General features: G+C 41.6%; 4 protein-coding genes across 7 annotated transcripts in view; 3 read left to right on the forward strand and 1 right to left on the reverse strand.

Annotated features, from left to right (window-relative positions):
- The first annotated feature begins 4 nt into the window (after positions 1-4).
- On the forward strand, positions 5-1793 carry LOC108069878 (uncharacterized). The gene is made up of 4 exons (XM_017160136.3): positions 5-793; positions 859-1022; positions 1077-1462; positions 1521-1793. The coding sequence occupies exons 1-4, from the start codon at positions 129-131 to the stop codon at positions 1698-1700; spliced, it is 1395 nt and encodes a 464-aa protein (XP_017015625.3). The 5' UTR covers positions 5-128; the 3' UTR covers positions 1701-1793.
- Positions 1794-1853: 60 nt separating this feature from the next.
- Positions 1854-3630, forward strand: LOC108069879 (uncharacterized). Its single transcript, XM_017160137.3, has 4 exons — positions 1854-2596; positions 2650-2810; positions 2870-3264; positions 3461-3630. The coding sequence occupies exons 1-4, from the start codon at positions 1926-1928 to the stop codon at positions 3548-3550; spliced, it is 1317 nt and encodes a 438-aa protein (XP_017015626.2). The 5' UTR covers positions 1854-1925; the 3' UTR covers positions 3551-3630.
- Positions 3631-3752: 122 nt separating this feature from the next.
- On the forward strand, positions 3753-9003 carry LOC108069880 (coiled-coil domain-containing protein 170). Of its 3 annotated transcripts, none has more exons than XM_017160138.3 (5): positions 3753-4234; positions 6194-6319; positions 6387-7211; positions 7267-8142; positions 8350-9003. In XM_017160138.3, exons 1-5 carry the CDS (start codon positions 4082-4084, stop codon positions 8905-8907), a joined length of 2538 nt encoding a protein of 845 aa, XP_017015627.2. In that variant the 5' UTR covers positions 3753-4081; the 3' UTR covers positions 8908-9003. The 3 variants fall into 3 exon arrangements, with proteins under 3 accessions (XP_017015627.2, XP_017015628.2, XP_070074044.1); XM_017160139.3 differs by lacking the exon at positions 3753-4234 and adding an exon at positions 5357-5632 and having other exon boundaries at positions 8350-9001; XM_070217943.1 differs by lacking the exon at positions 3753-4234 and adding an exon at positions 5956-5964 and having other exon boundaries at positions 8350-8999.
- Positions 9004-15989: 6986 nt separating this feature from the next.
- The window catches only part of MESR3 (misexpression suppressor of ras 3), a 41718-nt gene continuing 39576 nt past the window's right edge, over positions 15990-18131 (reverse strand). For both annotated transcript variants that reach the window (XM_017160155.3, XM_070214047.1), the window contains one exon: positions 15990-17562. In XM_017160155.3, the coding sequence (XP_017015644.2) occupies positions 16720-17562 (843 nt within the window). In that variant the 3' untranslated portion in view covers positions 15990-16719. The remainder of the gene's footprint in view (positions 17563-18131) is intronic.

Consider the following 18131-nt stretch of genomic DNA (forward strand, 5'->3'; position numbering starts at 1 on the left):
TGACACATTTACAAATAGTACCAAAACCCAAAAACACCAAGTAAAATCAAGACAAAAGCCTAAAAAAAAAACAAAAAAATATCTAAAACAAAAAAATCATAAAAGGTTCCATTAAAAACCAAACCATAATGAATGAGGCTAAAGAGCAGAAAGAAACAAAATTTGCACCCGATCCGTTTGAGATAGGTTTCCCGTTGCCTGAGCACCTCGATCCGTCCAAGTGCCGTGATGAGTTCCTCAGTACGATCATCGAGGAGCACGAGCGCCGGGTGAGTCCGCTGAGGCGATCAACAGCTAGGGACTCGTCGGTGATCGAAAATCCTCTGGAGGATGAGTATCGGGAGAGTGTGAAGGGGGCAGAGGCTATGGTGGTGCGGCAGATGGCCAGGCTACGCCAGAAAGAGACCACAAGGAGGACAGTTCAGCAGGTCATGGAAAGCATTAAGTTGCGGTCAAACATGATGTCCGAACTGTATCGCCAATGCCAGAAGGCGGCCATCGAGTTTGTATCGGTGCGTCTCCTAAAGCAATTGCGCCTCTTCTCGGGTCCCTGGCCGGGGGAGCAGGAGGGGATCCCCTACAACCTCTTCAGCTGGTCCTTGGATGACTTCCTGATGCGCCTGGAGATGAAGCAGCTCTACCTCGACGTCATCAATCGGGAGCGAAGTGCCGAGGATCTGGATTGCGTCAAGTTCTGCCGGGATCTCAGCGAGATTGAACTCCTAATATACGAAATCCGAGAGGATTATAGTCAAGATAGAGATCTCTGCGAAAACAGCATCGAATTGTTGAGGCTAGTATTTTTGATCTTTTTTTTCTTAATATTATAGTAACATTTCCCGTTCCTTTTCTTTATAGGAGCGCCGCATACAATATGAATGCACCGTGGGTGAAAAAACTCAATGAAAATCTCAAAGACATTCAAGACAATAAGTTGACCGCATTGTTATTGGCGCGAAGTAGCTCTTTTAGGATGGTTTTTCGTCAAACAACCGTCATGGGTGACTTTGAGAATGCATCGGGTGAGTGAGGCTACTAGATTCCCATATGCTGTCTAGCCGAACCTCTGCCCGCAGCTTTGGATCCCATCGAGATGCGTTATCAAATCAACTGGATTAGGAGTTGTGCGGATCAGCGTCTGATGCTGATAAACGGACGGGAGGAGGCGATGAGGGAGGAACTGAGAAAATTGGAGGAACAAGCGAAGCAGGACGAATCGGTGCAGTATTCCTCCGAACTCATGTACTCATTGGAGTTGGGAAAGCTCAGGGAAAGTATTACGACTTGGAATGATCGACTAGACAACGATCTCGAGAACGCTGACGTCCTTTGCACAGTATCAAGGCTTGCAGTGCAAAAGTTAAAGGACGATCTAAAGTTCTACACGGAAGAGAAGGACACCTATCTGAGGCGATTGGAAGAGGTGCGAGCTCTCATGGCCCAGGAGGCGATAACCCGTGGAGTAAGTTTCTACAGATCATTTTCTAATAACAGTGACTACTAGTTCACAATTACTATAGGAAATTACCTCTAACGAAAAGCGATTGTCGAGAAGGTCTGTGAAAAGGTCTGAGATAAAGACTCATATAAATCCTGAAATAATTCCCGAGAGAAAGTCTGAGAGAAAATATGAACGAAAATCTGTGAGGACATCTGAAAGAAAGTCGGAAAAAAAATCAAGAAATTCTAAAGTGCAATAGTGTGTTCAGCGATATTAATAATTTTACTTATGTACAAGAATATTTACGTTTGCAATTTACCAAAGTGAAAATTAAAAAGCTTGTTCAACATGACTTTCTACTTTTATTCGTTTATTAACTAACAAAAATCAAAAAACATACAAGCATAGGAGCCAAATTTTATTAAAAATGTGACACATACACAAAAACCACTGGAATCAAAAAAAAATAAAAAGAAAAAAAAATATGGAAATAAATGAGGGTAAGGAGAAGAAGGAAGCCACCTTTGAGTCCGATCCGCTTGAGATTAAGTTTCCCTTGCCGGACCACCTCGATCCGTCCAAGTGCCGTGATGAGTTTCTCAGTACGATCATCGAGGAGCACGAGCGCCGGGTGAGTCCGCTGAGGCGATCGACAGCTCGGGACTCTTCGGTGATCGAAAATCCTCTGGAGGATGAGTATCGGGAGAGCGAAAAGGGGGCTGAGGCTATGGTGGTGCGGCAGATGGCCAGTCAACGCCAGCGAGGAATCGCGAGAAAGACCGTGCAGGAGGTCATGGAAAGCATTAAGTTGCGGTCAAACATGATGGCGGAACTGAATCTCCAATGCCAGAAGGCGGCCATTGAGTTCCTATCGGTGCGACTGCTCAAGCAACTGCGTGTCTTTTCGAGTCCCTGGCCTGGAAAGCTGGACGAGATGCCCTACCGCCTGTTCAGCTGGTCGTTGGATCACTTCTTGGCGCGACTGGACCACAACCAGATGTACCTGGACGTGATCAATCGGGAGCGCAGCTGGGAAGATCTCGACTGTCTGAAGTTCCGAACTGATCTGAACGAGATCGAACAAATTATATACGACATCCGAGAGGACTTTCAGCGGAATGAGGACCTCTGCCAAAACAGCATACAGTTTATACGGTGAGAGTGTATTTTCTGAATTCAATTTAAGGTTCAACAACTATTATTTTCAGTGATTGCAAGTACATTACAGATGGTGGTTGGATAAAGGGTCTCCAGGATAATCGCCTGGTAAAGGAAAAGCTCAGCCGTAAAAGTCCAGTCGAAGAATCTAGCGTTCTCCAACTAGAAGACCGTCACAATGAGCTTAGGTTAAAATTTGAAAATGCCAGCGGTATGTGGAGGATTTCCTAGTTGTAAACGTCATCATTTATCAGACATTATTTCCCGCAGCTATTGATCCCATAGAGGTGCGTTACCAGATAAAGTGGGTAAACAGCTGTATGGATCAAAGGCTCATGCTTCTGAGCGATCGTGAGGAGATGCTGGCCAAGGAGCTGAAGGATTGGGAGACCAAGCTGAGCCAGGACCAAATGGTGCAACGCAACTCGGAGATAATATACGCCTGGGAGGTCGACAAGCTCAAAGTAGGTTGCAAGGAGTGGCAGGTCAAGCTGGATAATGACCTGGAAAACGCCGAGCTATTGTGCACGATAAACAGACTTGCTCTGCAGAAAGTCAAGGACGACCACAAGTTCTACTTGGAGCAGGAGGAAATGTTCCGGCGAAGAATAGCCGAGGAGAAAGAGCTCATGGCTGCGGAGGAAAAAATTCGACAGAAACAACAGGTGGGTTTACAGTTATGAGTTAAATCTATTGGATTAAAGTGAGGGTTCCTAAAATAAATAATAGAGTTTTCAGTTACTTATACCATCTTAAACACGTTACCAGAGTTTTAAAATGGCATTAATTAAACTAATGCAAATAGAAATTATTCAAAACCTTAAAATATCAAGTAATAACAAGTTTCTTTAATTTTTCTAGGTAAAACCGATGGACGTAAAAGCGGCAGTGGAGGCTATAGAGGGGGTTTTCAAGCCAAATGAACCCAAAAAGAAGTCAACGAAATTCTAAAGCTCATCAATACTCGACAAAATGTATTTATGTTGGCAACCCAAACAAAATAATCAAAATCCCGTAATGCATGAACTTAACCCCCAAAGGGTTGTTGCCTTCAAAGTCACTGTCAAAGGAGCAGGCAAAATGGGGGCGTTTGTTGGGTGGGAGAGTGAGTGGGAATTGGGTTTTCCGCTCGAAGTTAAGGCAAACATTTACCATATTCATTATTTTGGCGGGGACAAATGAAATTATAGTTTGGCTATTGCGAGTGGGCTCCCCCGCATGCCGATTGCAGTTTAGAAAATCGAATTATGTGCAGTTTAGTCGCCGTAGTAACACACCGGGAAAACCCCCTTCCAATCGGGGAACTAATATAGCCTCATGCATAGTTATTTTATGCGCCGTGGCAACCTGAAAGTTGCCGCATAACTTTGTCCATGCTTGTTGCCTGGCTGGGTGTATTATTTACGCTTAGAAAATAGAGTGTAGAAATTTTCCAACGCCAGTCGAAGGCGGATCGGGCTTACCCAGATAAAATCCATTGGAATGCCAACAAATCCGCGACCAACGACCAATGGCAATACTCCGGAGGACTGGCAGGTGTTTGAGGTGCTGTTCGGTGCTGATTATGACACGAAAACCAGAGCCGACAGGATGACCACAATGTCACCTTCGAGGCAACCACTTCCATCTTTCCAGGTAAGCAGTTTGTCTGTCGCTAAGGTATCCAAATCTAAAATTAGTCTCGCAAAAATCGTGCGCCAAATTGCCATTTAAACGTGTAGACATCATATCAGGCTAGATTTATGTGAGCTCGCAATTGAATAACGACTTTTGTTCGGTGCTTTTTATGTTTCAAATTTATGCGGTTGTTAGGGGAACTAATGATGTTTGTGGGGGTATTTGCATAAATTCGATGGGCCTAGGGGATACAGTGGTTGGGATTGCTAAAAGGATCGGGAGAGGTGCATAATCAGTGAAGAAAAATGTGCTCGATGTTAAAAAAGGGTTGTCATTTGTTCAAGAATAATTTGTGAAAGTAAAGAAAACAAGAGAGAATGCTATAGCCGAGTGTTTCGACTATCTAATACCCGTTACTCACCGAAATATGTGTAAGAGAAATGGAGATATGCAAACAGCATAAAAAAAGTGCGAGGGAGCTGGAGATATGCAAGCAGCAAATTAACTGCATTCCATTATTTTCTCATAACTTTTTAATGAATGGACCGATTTTTAAATTTTCTTCAACATTTCTATAGGTATTAATAAATACATTAATCAAGTTTTATAAAATCTAAAAGGATGTGGATTCTTTTTAGAATCCTTTAGAATACTTATTTATGACGATTTACAATTAAAAACATTTTTAATCATTTTACCTCACCCATAACAATTTCCTTCCAAAGCCAAACCCAATTGCCTGCATAATTAACTTGGCCAAGCTTATCGAATGTTCAACACATTTTCAGTTCCCATTTGTCTTCGATGTTGCCCCCTAGCTAAAGTGCAGACAATTGGCCAAAACTTGCACACCTCATTTTCCGTTTCCGGCCAGGTTGAAAATTTCCACCGTAGGACCAGTAAGCCACCCAAAAACCCACTCCTGTGGCATCCGCATTCGCGTGCGTGAGTCCGTTGTGGATATTGCATTTGATACCTCGCCACTTGGCACCATGTGAATGACCCAAATAATCCAAACAAACTGCAAAGTTTTCCGAATGTGTAAACGTGGCTACAATGGTGTAACTTCACCCGAGTCCGGCTCTTTCCCCTGGAACTCCCTTTGCCCCTGCCATTGAGCTCGTTTTCACTTGGAGCATAAATTTGAGCATTGTGTGATGTTATGTTGAGGTAAATTCCTTGGTGCCGTGCATCGGACAACCCTCAGTTGTTAGGTGGAGGTTGTTAGGCTGCCCGAAAGGAGTTTCTCCCGATTCAAAGCTCAGTTCTCCGACGGCTTTGACTGGGAACGGTTGGTTTGGTTTTCGGAGTGGTTGCAATCCGGAGTGCGAGGCTTTTAAAATGCCCAGTGAAAATCATCTGCATCACCATCATTTGGGTCACAGTGGTGGTCTGTCGCCGCATCATCATCACTTGGTGGGATACGATTGATAAGTGATAAGAAGTGAAATCCTAAATTAGACATAAAATTAGGATATTATTTTTCTGTTTGGAAAATGATGAAAAGTGCCAACATATAGGTTTACTTAAAGAATTATGAACAAAAAAAATACATTTTTTCAAAAATAATAAAGTTTCTTCCATTTTATTGTCAATTCTAAATTTGTTAAAAAACACCTTGAATATTATATAAAAAGGTTACAAAATGAAGGAATGGTTTTAAAACATCTATAAATACTTAAAATACGAGTTTTGAGTTAAAAATGGAAACTAAATAAGGTTTATAAGAGGAAGAAGGATTAATACATGTATTTTATATTCTCGTGGCTAAACGGGATAAACTTGTTTTCAATTTGTATTAAACAACCTATACAAAAATATTTTTCTAAATATAATACATTCATACATACAAAAATTTATATTTTTTAGAAATTATAAGTGTTTTTTAAACTTAAACTTGTTTTTATAAGCCGAGTGGCGACTTTTTTTGTAAAAACCTAGTTAGTTTCGTTATCCTAATATATGTGTGTGTTCCAGCTGGACACATCCTGTGGCAATGCGGGAATCACAGTCACGGAACACCATCATGGCCTGGACATGACCACCACTTTGCGCAGCGAATTGGCTGCGTTGTCCTACAAAAAGGAGCGACTTACCGGAGAGGTAAAAACTAAGAAGATTTCTTTTAAGAACTTAATTAAATGAAGAACACCTCTGTTTCTCTATACAGCTCGCTGAAACTCGCACTGCGTTGTGCAGCAAAGAGGCGGACATTGAGAATCTGCGCTCCCAGGCTGCCCGGCAAACTGCTCTCATCGGATCCCTCCAGAGTCGTCTGCAAAACTCCGAGAGCAGGGAGCAAGCCGTCCAGGCCAGATGTGATTCCACCATTCAGACGGTTCAGCGGGAGAAGCGCAGTTCCGATGAGCGGAACAAGGAGCTGATCTGCAAGATACAACACCTGGAAACCCATGTGGCCAGCGAGGAGTCGCAGAAGGATCAGCTCAAGGCCCAGCTTCACGATCTGCTGCGCCGGCTGAGCATTGGCTTGGGCATGGAGGTGTGCGATGGCAATCAGAATTCCCATGCTACGCCCGAGTGCATCATTTCCCGGGCCGAGGAAGTGATGGTCGAGCTGCAGAGGACCAAGGCCAAGGTCAGTTCCACCTGCGACACCCTGAGCTCCTGCGAGAATGAGCTGCTGAATATGAAATCGCTGGCCAACATCGAGAAGCAGCGGCTCACTGCCCAGCTCGATGGGGCAGGGAATCACAATCACGAGCTGGAAGGACGGTGTCGCCAGTACGAAAGGGACCTGCAAGTCCAAAGGGATCGATTAACCGAATCGGAAATCAATGGGGAGAAGCTCAAGGAAGAGTTGCGTGGCTTCGAGTCGCGTTGTCATCGCCTGCAGAACAACCTGGACAGGATTCAGGGCGATCGTCTGCAGTTCTTGCGGGGATTGAGCAATCTTTTGAATGTGCCCGAACCTTGCGAGACGCTCATCAAGGACAAGTTGCGGGAGACTCTGGCGGAGAATCAGGCCATGCATGCGGTAATAAAAATCGTTTAGCCTTTTATATATTATATTATAGCTTTCCCCATTCCAGCAAATGCATTCACTGCGAGATCAGCTGAGCACGGAGCACGAAAAGCTGAAGGAGACCCAACAGACCACCGAATGCCGCCTCCGTTCTGGGGAGGCTCAAAAATGCGAACTAACCGAGCGGCTGGAGAAGTGCCATGCTGAGATCCACACCCTGCGCAAGGATCACATGGGTCTGTCCGAGTTCCTGCAGCGCCTGGCCAATGCGATGAACTGGAGTGAGTGCTCGGCACCTCCGGCCCTGGGAACCGATACCAATCTGATGGCGGAGAACTTGCTCGAAAGAGCCGAGAGACTCACTGCCCACTGCGAGCACGAGGTGTCCCACCATCATCATCATCACAGTCCGGAGAAGGGTTGCTGTGATCATTCACATGGTCATGGTCATGGCAAGCTGCGCAGGGAGAGATCCTGCCACGACATTCCCCTGAAGGAAAGCAGCAGTGTGTACAATCTGCAGCGACGAGTCCGGGTTCTCAGGGAGCAAGTGCAGCGCAGGGATCTCCACCTGGAGCTGCTGCGTCGCAAGTTGGCCATCATAGAGGATGGGGCACGGGGCAAGTGCATGTTGCAGGGCGAACGGGACGAGGCCGTCTGCCGGGCCAAGAAGGCGGCCAAGCAGGTGGACAAGCTGAGTGCCCAGCTGGCCGATGCCCGATCTCAGATAGCCGAGGTCAAGGCCCAGTTAGCCGAGGCCGTGGAGTACAAGATCACCTCATTGGAACGGGCCAGGAAGATTGACGAGCTGACCACCCAGATATGCGATCTGGAGGACGAAAAGACCCGGATGCTTTCCCAATTAAGTGCCCTGAAGGAGCGACTCAAGTCCTCCTGCGAGTCCAATCAAAATCGTAGGTGTCGCGATGAGGCACTAATCAATGTAAGTACACCCAAAAAAATCGATATGAAACGTAGATCGATTTTACATTATTTAAGATCCATTTTAATTTGATATGGGGGCAGGAAAAGGGTATTTCATGTAAAAGCGACATGAAATTTACATGGCCATATCGATTTTACGTACATTTTACATGCTTTTTTTGTGTGTATGCAAAATACGTAAACTAAATCCCACTCTAAATTTCAGTCCATGCGCGATGATGTCAATCGTCTGAGCTCCCAACTTTCGGATGCCAATCAGCGCCTCTCCCATCTGCAATCCTTCCGCACTTCGGTGGCCAGGACATTGCACCTAAGGGATCTGCCAGAAACCGATCTTTTGCATCGTCTTCAGGCCCTTTGCTCGGCCCATCAGGAGTTCACAATGCTGTCGAAACGCTATGAGACAGCCTCGCCCGTTGGGGATCATCCATGTCCTCGCTACGATGATCCCGTGCCACCATCCTCCCACTGTCGGCCGCCAAGGGAGCTCAGTCCTCCGCCAGCTTCGTTTCACCATAAGGCAAGCAGCCATCACCCACCGTCCGAGCATCACCACGGCTCCAGCAGCCATGTCCACAATCACCACGGTCATGGACATGGACACGGATCCCATTCGAGACGACAGCGGAGTAAAAGCCGGGACAAACGGCTCCACGATGAGTGCTTCGACACGGATGTGCACCGACTGCACCACGGCTGCAAGGAGGAGCTGCTGGCCACCGGTTCCGAGGATGACTACGACTTCAAGAGCAAATACTGCTAGAGTAAAATAACCTTCTATGCATTTCTATTTTTCCGAACAGCTAAAATAAACCATTATTCCTAAATGTCATTGTTGCTTTTTTTAGAAATTTTTAATTTTTTTTTTTTCTAAGTTTTTTATTTATTTTCTGGTTTAAAATTCTTAAAAGGGTTTTTTTAATTTTGGTGTTTAATTGGGTTAGCTGAGATAAGAAAACAAGAAATCGTTCTCATCAAATTCCTCGAGCCGTTACAAAAACCTTAAAAATAAAAGCTACGACTTAGACAACTATGGACTTTGTTTCCGTTTTCTTTTATATAATTTAATCACACTTTCCTTTAAAAAGTAATTTCCATTTCGTATTATATGCAGTGATTCCTGCACATTATATTTTTTTATTTCCATTATTTTTATAGCTTTTTTTTTGTGTAAAAACTGTATCAGCACTATCTACATATGTATATTGCTCAAGTCTCCAGAATTAGCCGTAAGAGCGCTGCTTAGAAATAGTTTGAGGAATGACCGTAAAATAGAGAAGTTTGGTGGCGTAGAAGAGTATTTGAAATTGTTTTTGATGTTAATATGTTTTATAGATTTTAAAAAAATTATACCTATCAAAAACAACGACTTTGTTGCCCCTTTGTTGCTCACCTGCCGGACACAAGTAACCCGTCCATTGCAGCCTTGGTTGATTGACTCCTCTGGCCATTATTCGCAGTTCCCACCGGTTCCCTGGACCATCAACGGAATTATGCAAATAGGAAAAGTGTCAAACGCATTGTACCGCCTGCCGCATCACGCGTGCCTGTCAAATAAATCAAAATTGACTACACTGCATGCAACCTGTTTTTCCAACCAAGTTCAGGCCTAGAGCAAACGGTGGCGCCTGGAAATGTGCAATTAATCAAAAGTTCAGTAAACGCTTTTAATACGAATCCATGGCAATCCGAAGCGAAGAGTCAACGCCAATCAAGATGCATATTTTTGCATGTTCGAAATTACACAACACATGAGCTGTAAGTAGTGCCCCATCATTTTGTGCCGCACAGACTTGCCACAGACGACACCCAGAGCAATGAACTTGGACTGTCGAGATCGCCTCGGTTGACTTCCCTCCTGGTTCCCGAAGAAAGATGGGAGGAATCTCGTCTGCAGTCAGAACATAAGCACTTGGGAAAAAATCAATGGCAATAATTTCAAAATTCTATACTAGATTTAAACCAGTAATCTCAAATCTGAGAAAATTCAATTCAGTTTTAAATTAAAAAATTAAAGAAAAAAGTTGGTTTTTAAAACTGTTTATTCAATTTGTTTTAAATTTAAAAATTGTGTACTTATATAACTATATACTACTAGCACTAGCACTAGCACACTACTATATAAATAATTAAATTGAGTTCCAAACTAATCAATACTATTATTCATTAAACGTCATTAATTTGTCATCAATATGGATATTATCGTCTATATTACTCATACGTATTCTTAAATTATATTTTACAAAGATTGCTCAAGAATTTTTTATGACTGAATTGTTTTTTTTTTCCAAAGTTTGTGTTTGTAATCTAAAAACCTTTTTGTTTAAACAAATAAATTTTTTGTAAGTTTATTGATTGTTTTCAATTTTATTTTTGGAATTTTTTCTAAGTGAAGAGAAGACAAACATATCCAGAAAACATGTTTATAAGGGGGTCTAGCGGGTGGTGCCGGTTGCCACATGTGTGCCTGTATGCCCCTGCCTCTTAGTTTCTGGCTGATCTTGCCACATGAGCCGGCAGTATGAGTTGCTAACAGCGGGGAGCGCATTTCGTTTCGTTTTGCAATTGAGTTCCTTCTTCCCCAACAGGTTTAACTCTTTGATCTGGTTCCTCTTTTTCCCGTCTCCACACCTCCGGGCGACTTTTGATCTTTCGCTTCGAGGAGGAGGAGGCGAAGTTGGGGCAGAAGGAGTTCCACGGTGGAGGAGATGCGGCCATTAGAGTCGCAGTCACTCAGGTGTGGTATAAGCTGCAAGAGAAGCCAGACTATAAATGGGGAAGAAGAAGACAGAGCCTAGCCCATAATTAATATCGTTGAGAATTTGATTTAACACTCTACGTTCTTAACAAATTGCCCGTGTGTCAGGCACTTAATTGTGTGATTGGAAAGGTATTCAATCAAATAGTAATCAACTTTCAGGTATGATGTGTATATTCTAAAATGTAGCAAAATAGGATAACAAATTCCAAAAAAAATTATATTTTTTGTCTATTTAAATTATGCACAACCATGGTTTTAAATATTAGACACTTGAATCTACCCTCTTCAACATTTAAAACTACAAATTTGTGGTTATTCGACTAATCCAGCTCAGTTATTTCTGAATATTGCGAATCCAATTCAGCTAAATCAACAGCAAATAAAAATAGTGAAATATTAATGAAAAACGTGGATAAAAATTGAAGGCTATTCAAATTAAATTGGTACTTTCCAGAGCAGTTGTTCTATTCCGATGTCAGGGAGATAAAATTCAAAAGGGTCAAATAGTGGTTGGATTTTTGGTTATATTTGCCCACAGGAAACTGCCATTTGAATGCGTGGCCAACCAAAAACTAGGACACAAACTATGGAAATGCGGACAAGTTTAAGTCCACAAAGCCAAACACGATGCGTGTGGTGTAGGGTCCAAAATAAATATGTATGCTTATGCTCGGCACAAAGGTTGGATGAGTGGAATAAAGGCGGGCGGGAAGGTCACAAGTGCCTTTGGTGTCACATCAAATTGTTTACAAATACAGAACACGCGTTGAAAAGCTGCCATAAAGAATGGCAGCGAGGAAAGTGAAGAAATGGATCTGAAACCTCTGGCAACGCCTTACCTTGAAGCAAAGCATCTACTTTTCTTTGGGATTTAATGGTTTTTTCTAGCACAAAAGACTGAGTAGCAGCATCATCCCCATCCACATCATCATCATCATCATCTGGTGGGCGCCTGACTGGCATCTGAGATGATTTTAATGCTGTTGATTGTGGGCTTGCATCGACATTTTAGCCAACTTGCCTTCACCCTCCTTGTAGTTTGTCGAGATTTGCCAAAGCCACAAGCTTCCGCTTATTGTTTGTTGGTAACAATTAAGCCACACTTTTGCACCAGTCAACTAAAATAATCAAAATGTTTGCGGCTCACCCATGCACCCACAACCAAACAGAAATAGGAACTCATGCACTCAGAAAAATATTAAGTATTTTATAGTGTATTTTAAAACATTGGTAGAAAATATTAGAAAAATTGAAAATATTTTAAAAATGAAATAAAATTTAAGTAAAAGATTTTAAATTACTTGGAAATATAGTATTTTGTAATAAATGCATTTAATGTATTTTAGAAACGTAAATGGAGATTGGAAATTTTTAAAATATTAAAAAGTTGTATGTTGTGAGAGGACAAACCTCGATATAATTTTTTTCTCCAACTGCATATTTGCGTAGGGGTAATCTCCATTTCGAAACCGAAAGCAAATGCAATTTTTGAATTTTTCCACAGAGTTGAGAGTTGAGTTAGGAATGGCTTTGTCCATGAATTTGCATGTTTCGGCAGGGATCAGTTCTCTGCATAGGGGAATGGCAGCTGCGGAATCATGGGGATTGTTTTGCCATTAGTCCGGTTGCTCCGTTTGCGGACAATGGCCATACGAGTCTTTGGCCCCATCAAAAATGCAACCAGTGAATTGGCTATTACACACACACATCGACCAATACAAAGTTGAATGCCAAACTGAATTTTTCCGGCTTAGCTTGTTTTTGATTAAAACGCTTTGGTTTGTATTTGAATGGATTTCGGAGGAGTATAATGGGTCGAGGGCATTCGCATAACCACTGAGTGCGAATAAAACCCAGGAATGACGAGCGAAATCGATTAAATTTTTAGAGCCTTAAGTTGTTATTATGAGCTTTGTTTTTTGACAACCATTTATACAGGGACATGTAGGTAAAAGCACGAAAAAGAAACTCTTTGTCGTAAGAGCATTAGTTTACGAAAATAAAACTGAAAAAATTAAGAATAAAATTAAAAAAAAGGTATACATTAGTTTTACTTTTAACTGATTGGTTTTTGGAAATACAATATAATTCTAATATTATTAAATGCGGTATATGATATTTATCAAATAAAAACACCTCTTAACGAGGTAAAAAACTAGTGACGATCGCACCTTCAACATACAAAAGTTCTGATATCAACATTTGTGACGAAAAATTATTACACTCGTCATTAAATAGACTTTCTAATATTTTCTCATTCGGCCCGCCCTAGCAGACTATTCCAGCCTTTTTCCCTTCACAGGCATTTTCTATTGCAGCGTGCCGAATGAAAAAATATTAGAAAGTCTATTTAATGACGAGTGTAATAATTTTTCGTCACAAATGTTGATATCAGAACTTTTGTATGTTGAAGGTGCGATCGTCACTAGTTTTTTACCTCGTTAAGAGGTGTTTTTATTTGATATCAGAAGTTTTTGTTTGTTTACATTTGCTCTCATAGGAGCTAATATATACATTTAAATTTAAATTGGTCAATCATAATTTGTAAGCCATTGTATTTAAACAAATTAAGTTAAAAAGTATTTCAAAATACCTTTTAAACGAGGTATGGCACATGTCTGTACCTTTAGTAGTGTAGAACTTACAAACTAACGAAATTTAGTCATTTTTACTTTTTTCCCGCTAAAGTAGCGGCTTTTTCCAAAAGTCGTAGAACAAAAGATTCCTATATGGAACTCTTAAGTGCAAATTTACTGATTCCATGACCCTAAAATACAGTTCGGATACCCTCACACAAAATTCAATACTCAGGAAGCTTTAGTTGTTCGAGCTGCCAAAAGTGGCTATTTTCGTATAAAAATAACTTTTAAACGTGACTTTTTACAGTAATGTGTTATATACCAAAATTTAAGGAATCTCAAGGGCTATACAGTTTAAAGTTTTCAAGGAAATCATTAGAGCCGTTTTTGAGAAAAATAAAAAAAAGCTAAAAAAAAAGTTTTAAAAAATTGTCTTTTGTTCATATCTTTTTAATTATTACATTTACACAAATTGCATATAGATGGCGTTTATAGCATTTAAAAATACCTTTCAAACAAGATGCAGCACAAGTCTGTAGCTTTAGTAGTATAGAAGTTAAGGCTTTCCGGATTTTTTGCTATTTATAGCTGTTTTCCCGCTAAACTAGCGAGTTTTTCCAAAAGTGGTAGAACAAAAGTTTTTTATATCGATGGGATGAACGTCATATTAAATTTTCAAAACTTAGGAAACATGTTTTGGACAAACTGACAAACTGACAAACAGAATTAAATTTTCATTTTGGGAAGAAGAGGGAAATCTTATTTTGGCTATAACTTTTGAACGGAGCGTCGGATTTTGACAAATGACCCCTCATTCGACGGGTATTTTCAAAAGGAATACAACTAAAACATTGCGAGGGGGCATTTATCCCCACCGGCCCCAACAGCTCCAAATTTCAAAATTTTCACTTTTTCACTTTCACCGCTCTCTCTCCCAAGCCAATTGATTTTCTTATAGTCTTGGTATGCAATCCTTTAAGTTTTTGCAATACCTTTCGATTGGTGTATTACTCATTACGATCGGACTATCACAGCAGATTTTCAATTTTGCGGCTATATACACTCAAAAAAAAATTTTAGAAAATCGCCTATGGATTTGCTTTACTGGCGATTTTTTTCTATATTTCTGGAATATTTCTTGAATTTAATGAATTTTGATTAATTGGAAGAAAATTTTCTTTACCAGTAGAAAATTTTTTTATTTTAAAGAAAAAAATCGCCAGTGAAGCAAATCCATAGGCGATTTTCTAAAATTCAGGGCGATTCATTTTCTGAGTGTAATAGTAGTCGCCTTCGCACACTCTCCTGGTGCGCTTCATCACTACATGGACTGCCGTCCATAGTGATAACACAGAAAGTACCGCCTGAGAGCTGACCCATAATGCCACTTGATCTAGAGACTTGGCTCCCACTTCATTCACTCTAGTGTTTAACCCATTTCCCCGCTTTGTTGCAATTCCCTTGCATTGTTCGCACTTAATCAAGGTCGGCAGTTAATTAGACTTTCTGCTGTGGGAATCAAGTGTCGCCTGGCAGCGAAACAATTGCGTTTCCATTGCATCAGAGAGATGGATGCTCACTTTATTCATTTGGGCCGCCTGGGAGTCGGAGCTGTTGGCCAAGCCGGCATAACTGCACACATTATTCAACGCGGCAAACAAAAATTGTAGTTATTTTAATTGTCCAACATGAAATAATAAATGCTCACCATAATAGCATTAATAATGGCGATGCACACATAAAACAATAAAACGAAAAAGCGACCATAAAATGCAAGGCAGGCCGCAGAAAGAGATTGTCCACCGCCACTCTTGGCTGCCACTCGATGTGTCTTAATTAGCATAAATATGCAGCCTGGTTGTGCAACTGGCCAAAAGGGGAGGTGAGTAGTGGGCGACTGTCGGCCGAGTGCACCGCAACATCATTTATGGCTGCCATCGGTCAATCAGAACCAGAATCAGCTCCCGTTTCGGTCCGGATCAGCATCCAGCATCCATATGTCTATATATACATATGAGTACATCCCCTGGCCCCATTATTATGCGGGCTCACTTCTCCAGTCGTAATGGCTTTAATTGTTATTGTAATTGCCAGTGCATTCAATGGTAAGTAATTGAGTCATGGGGGTAAATGATTGAAGTTTGATATGCTAGATTATGTCATTGAATTTGGAGAGGTTACAAAAGAGCTGGGATTAAATGGAGCTGTCGGGAATTGATCTCACTTGATTGCTATGGTATAAGCCTTTTTAATCAGTCAATAAATACGAACATTGGAACTTTTAAATACTGCAATAATTAGTTATATTTTTCCCACAGAGCTACTAAGCTAAACGATCTGTTTTAAATCTCTGCCATTTGATTATTTCCTTCATTGAATTTAATTTTCGTAATTAAATTAGATAGGCAATAATCTGATTATTTACACAATATATTTTAAAGTGAAACCTAATTAAGTGAGTGGGATTACCTTTAATACATACCAATAAACAATTAATTCCGCAAATTATTTTGCTTTTTTTCTGTCAGCTTTATTTGATTCTCGCGTTTGTTTTTTGCACAGGCAAAATTTGAAGTTCAGAGATATACAGACAAGTGGCTATGATGCTTAAAGCTATATATAATATATAGATAGGTGTAATATAGCATATATATGCATGTGTATAATATGATACATAGATTTCAAAAACAGTTTTTGTTTCTTGTCTGGGCTTAGTCGTTAGTCCGATAAGAAAACAAGCATTTTAGGTATCAAAAATCATTCGCAGTGCTTGCAAATGTGGACATACAGATTACTCGATAGATATCAGGACTATATGGTACGAATATAATTATGCATAAGGTATATGTGTCTATGCGTGATATTAGAAAAGGTTTTACAAAAACTCGCTTATTGACAAGGGTTAATCGTTAAATATGTTGTAATAACTTGGAAAAGTTCTCTTTTATTTATTATTTACTAACTTTCCTTTAAAAATGTTCTTTATCAAATTTCTTTTTTAGTTACCTCTTCTAAATTAAAGACGCCTAAATCGTATCACAGATAAATGTGTTGGCCGAGTTCCAAAACTCGGATCGCACACATTGGCATAACTTAGGCCTATAACAAATGGATCTACATAACTAGGAGTACGAACTAAGGGGGTTTTGCTGGATTTTTTTTTGCTCTTGGGGATTTTGGCTCAGTTCTGCCACCAGAGGGCGCTCGTGTTCCAGATCCACGCGCCCGACCCTACTCAACGATGCTGCTGGGGATTCGGGGGTCCGAAGGCCTGCATGCTGTAGTACCGCTCGCTGTCCTCCTTCACCACACTGGTCACGTGGTGGAACTGGCACGGATGCGAAATCTGCGATTTCGGTGGCAACGGAGCCGGCTTGGCCCGCTTCTGCTTCTTCTGCTTCCGGGTTCCGGGCACGGTCAGGGCCTCGTTCTCCGGATTGCAGACCAGACGCTCCACATGCTGCCACAGCTCACGGGCCGCATCCGTCGAGTCGAAGCTGAAGCCAATCATCTGCTGGTGATTGCTTGACCGGCACATGGTGTGAAACGAGGGGCCCGCAATCCGATAGTTCGAGAGGTTGTCAATCCGATCCGACCACAAAGCGAAGCAGGAACCCCTCTCGGCCAATACCAAAGTAACTCTGGGAATGGATCTGGCCTTGGAGTTGCCCTTGTCGTGGAGTATCACCGGTATGCCGGTGAATACCAAGCGCCAGTCGCCATCGTTTCCGGTTCCCTCATACAGATTGGCCAGGGCGCCGCTCACGAAGATCTCAGTGCCCAGTCCGCCAAAGAAGCTCTCCACCTGGCCACGTTCATAGTCCGAGAGATTTGTGTTGCTCGTGGTGTCCGTGCTAATGGTATCCGCATCGATATCCGAGGCATTGTACAGGGATGTGGTGCCATGGGCGCTGCTCCTCTGCGCCGACGAATGCGAGTGGGCCGACCAGTCCGGGTGAAGGATCAACTCGTCCCGCGGCTCCGAGGAGGAGCCTGTGCCCTCACTGGACTCCGAGGGAGGCGCCGAATCGCTAACGGAGCCCAAACGGCGACGTGTCTGCTGCAGTTGATGCGACATCTAAAAAAAAAACAGAGGGGAGAACGAGAGTGCTAAATTAGATTTCTGTGGCAAAAGCTTTTCGGCTGCGGTTTTGCTTCAAGTGGAGTTAATGCAATTCTCTTTTGCCATTTCCCGGCACCTCGCAAAAGTTGGCAACCGAAAATAAAACAAAGGGATGGTCGAAACAATAAAAATACGACTATGAGATACCCGGTAACATACGTTAAACTAGTTAACAATTAATACTGATTTATTAATGAACTATTTTAAATATTTAAATAAACGAAACACTGTGCTGAACAATATTAAGTCTTTTAACGGACCCTATTAAATTTTTAAATAGTCTTAAAAATAAATGTATCAACCAATTTGAAAAATCCGTCTTCTTTAATAACCGTCAGAAATAATTAATATTTGGTTTAAAACAGCCGAAAGCTTAAAAAATATATATTTGAATGGCTAGACCAATACAATATACCCTCGAACTTCAGAAATACCAGGCATAACAATTTCCAGTCCCAACACGAGTTTCAGTTTCGGATTCTCTGGCTCTCTAATTTGTTATTTACTTTGTTGCCCTGCTGCAA

Source organism: Drosophila takahashii, chromosome 2L (assembly GCF_030179915.1).
Source record: "Drosophila takahashii strain IR98-3 E-12201 chromosome 2L, DtakHiC1v2, whole genome shotgun sequence".
Taxonomy (NCBI): Eukaryota; Metazoa; Arthropoda; class Insecta; order Diptera; family Drosophilidae; genus Drosophila; species Drosophila takahashii.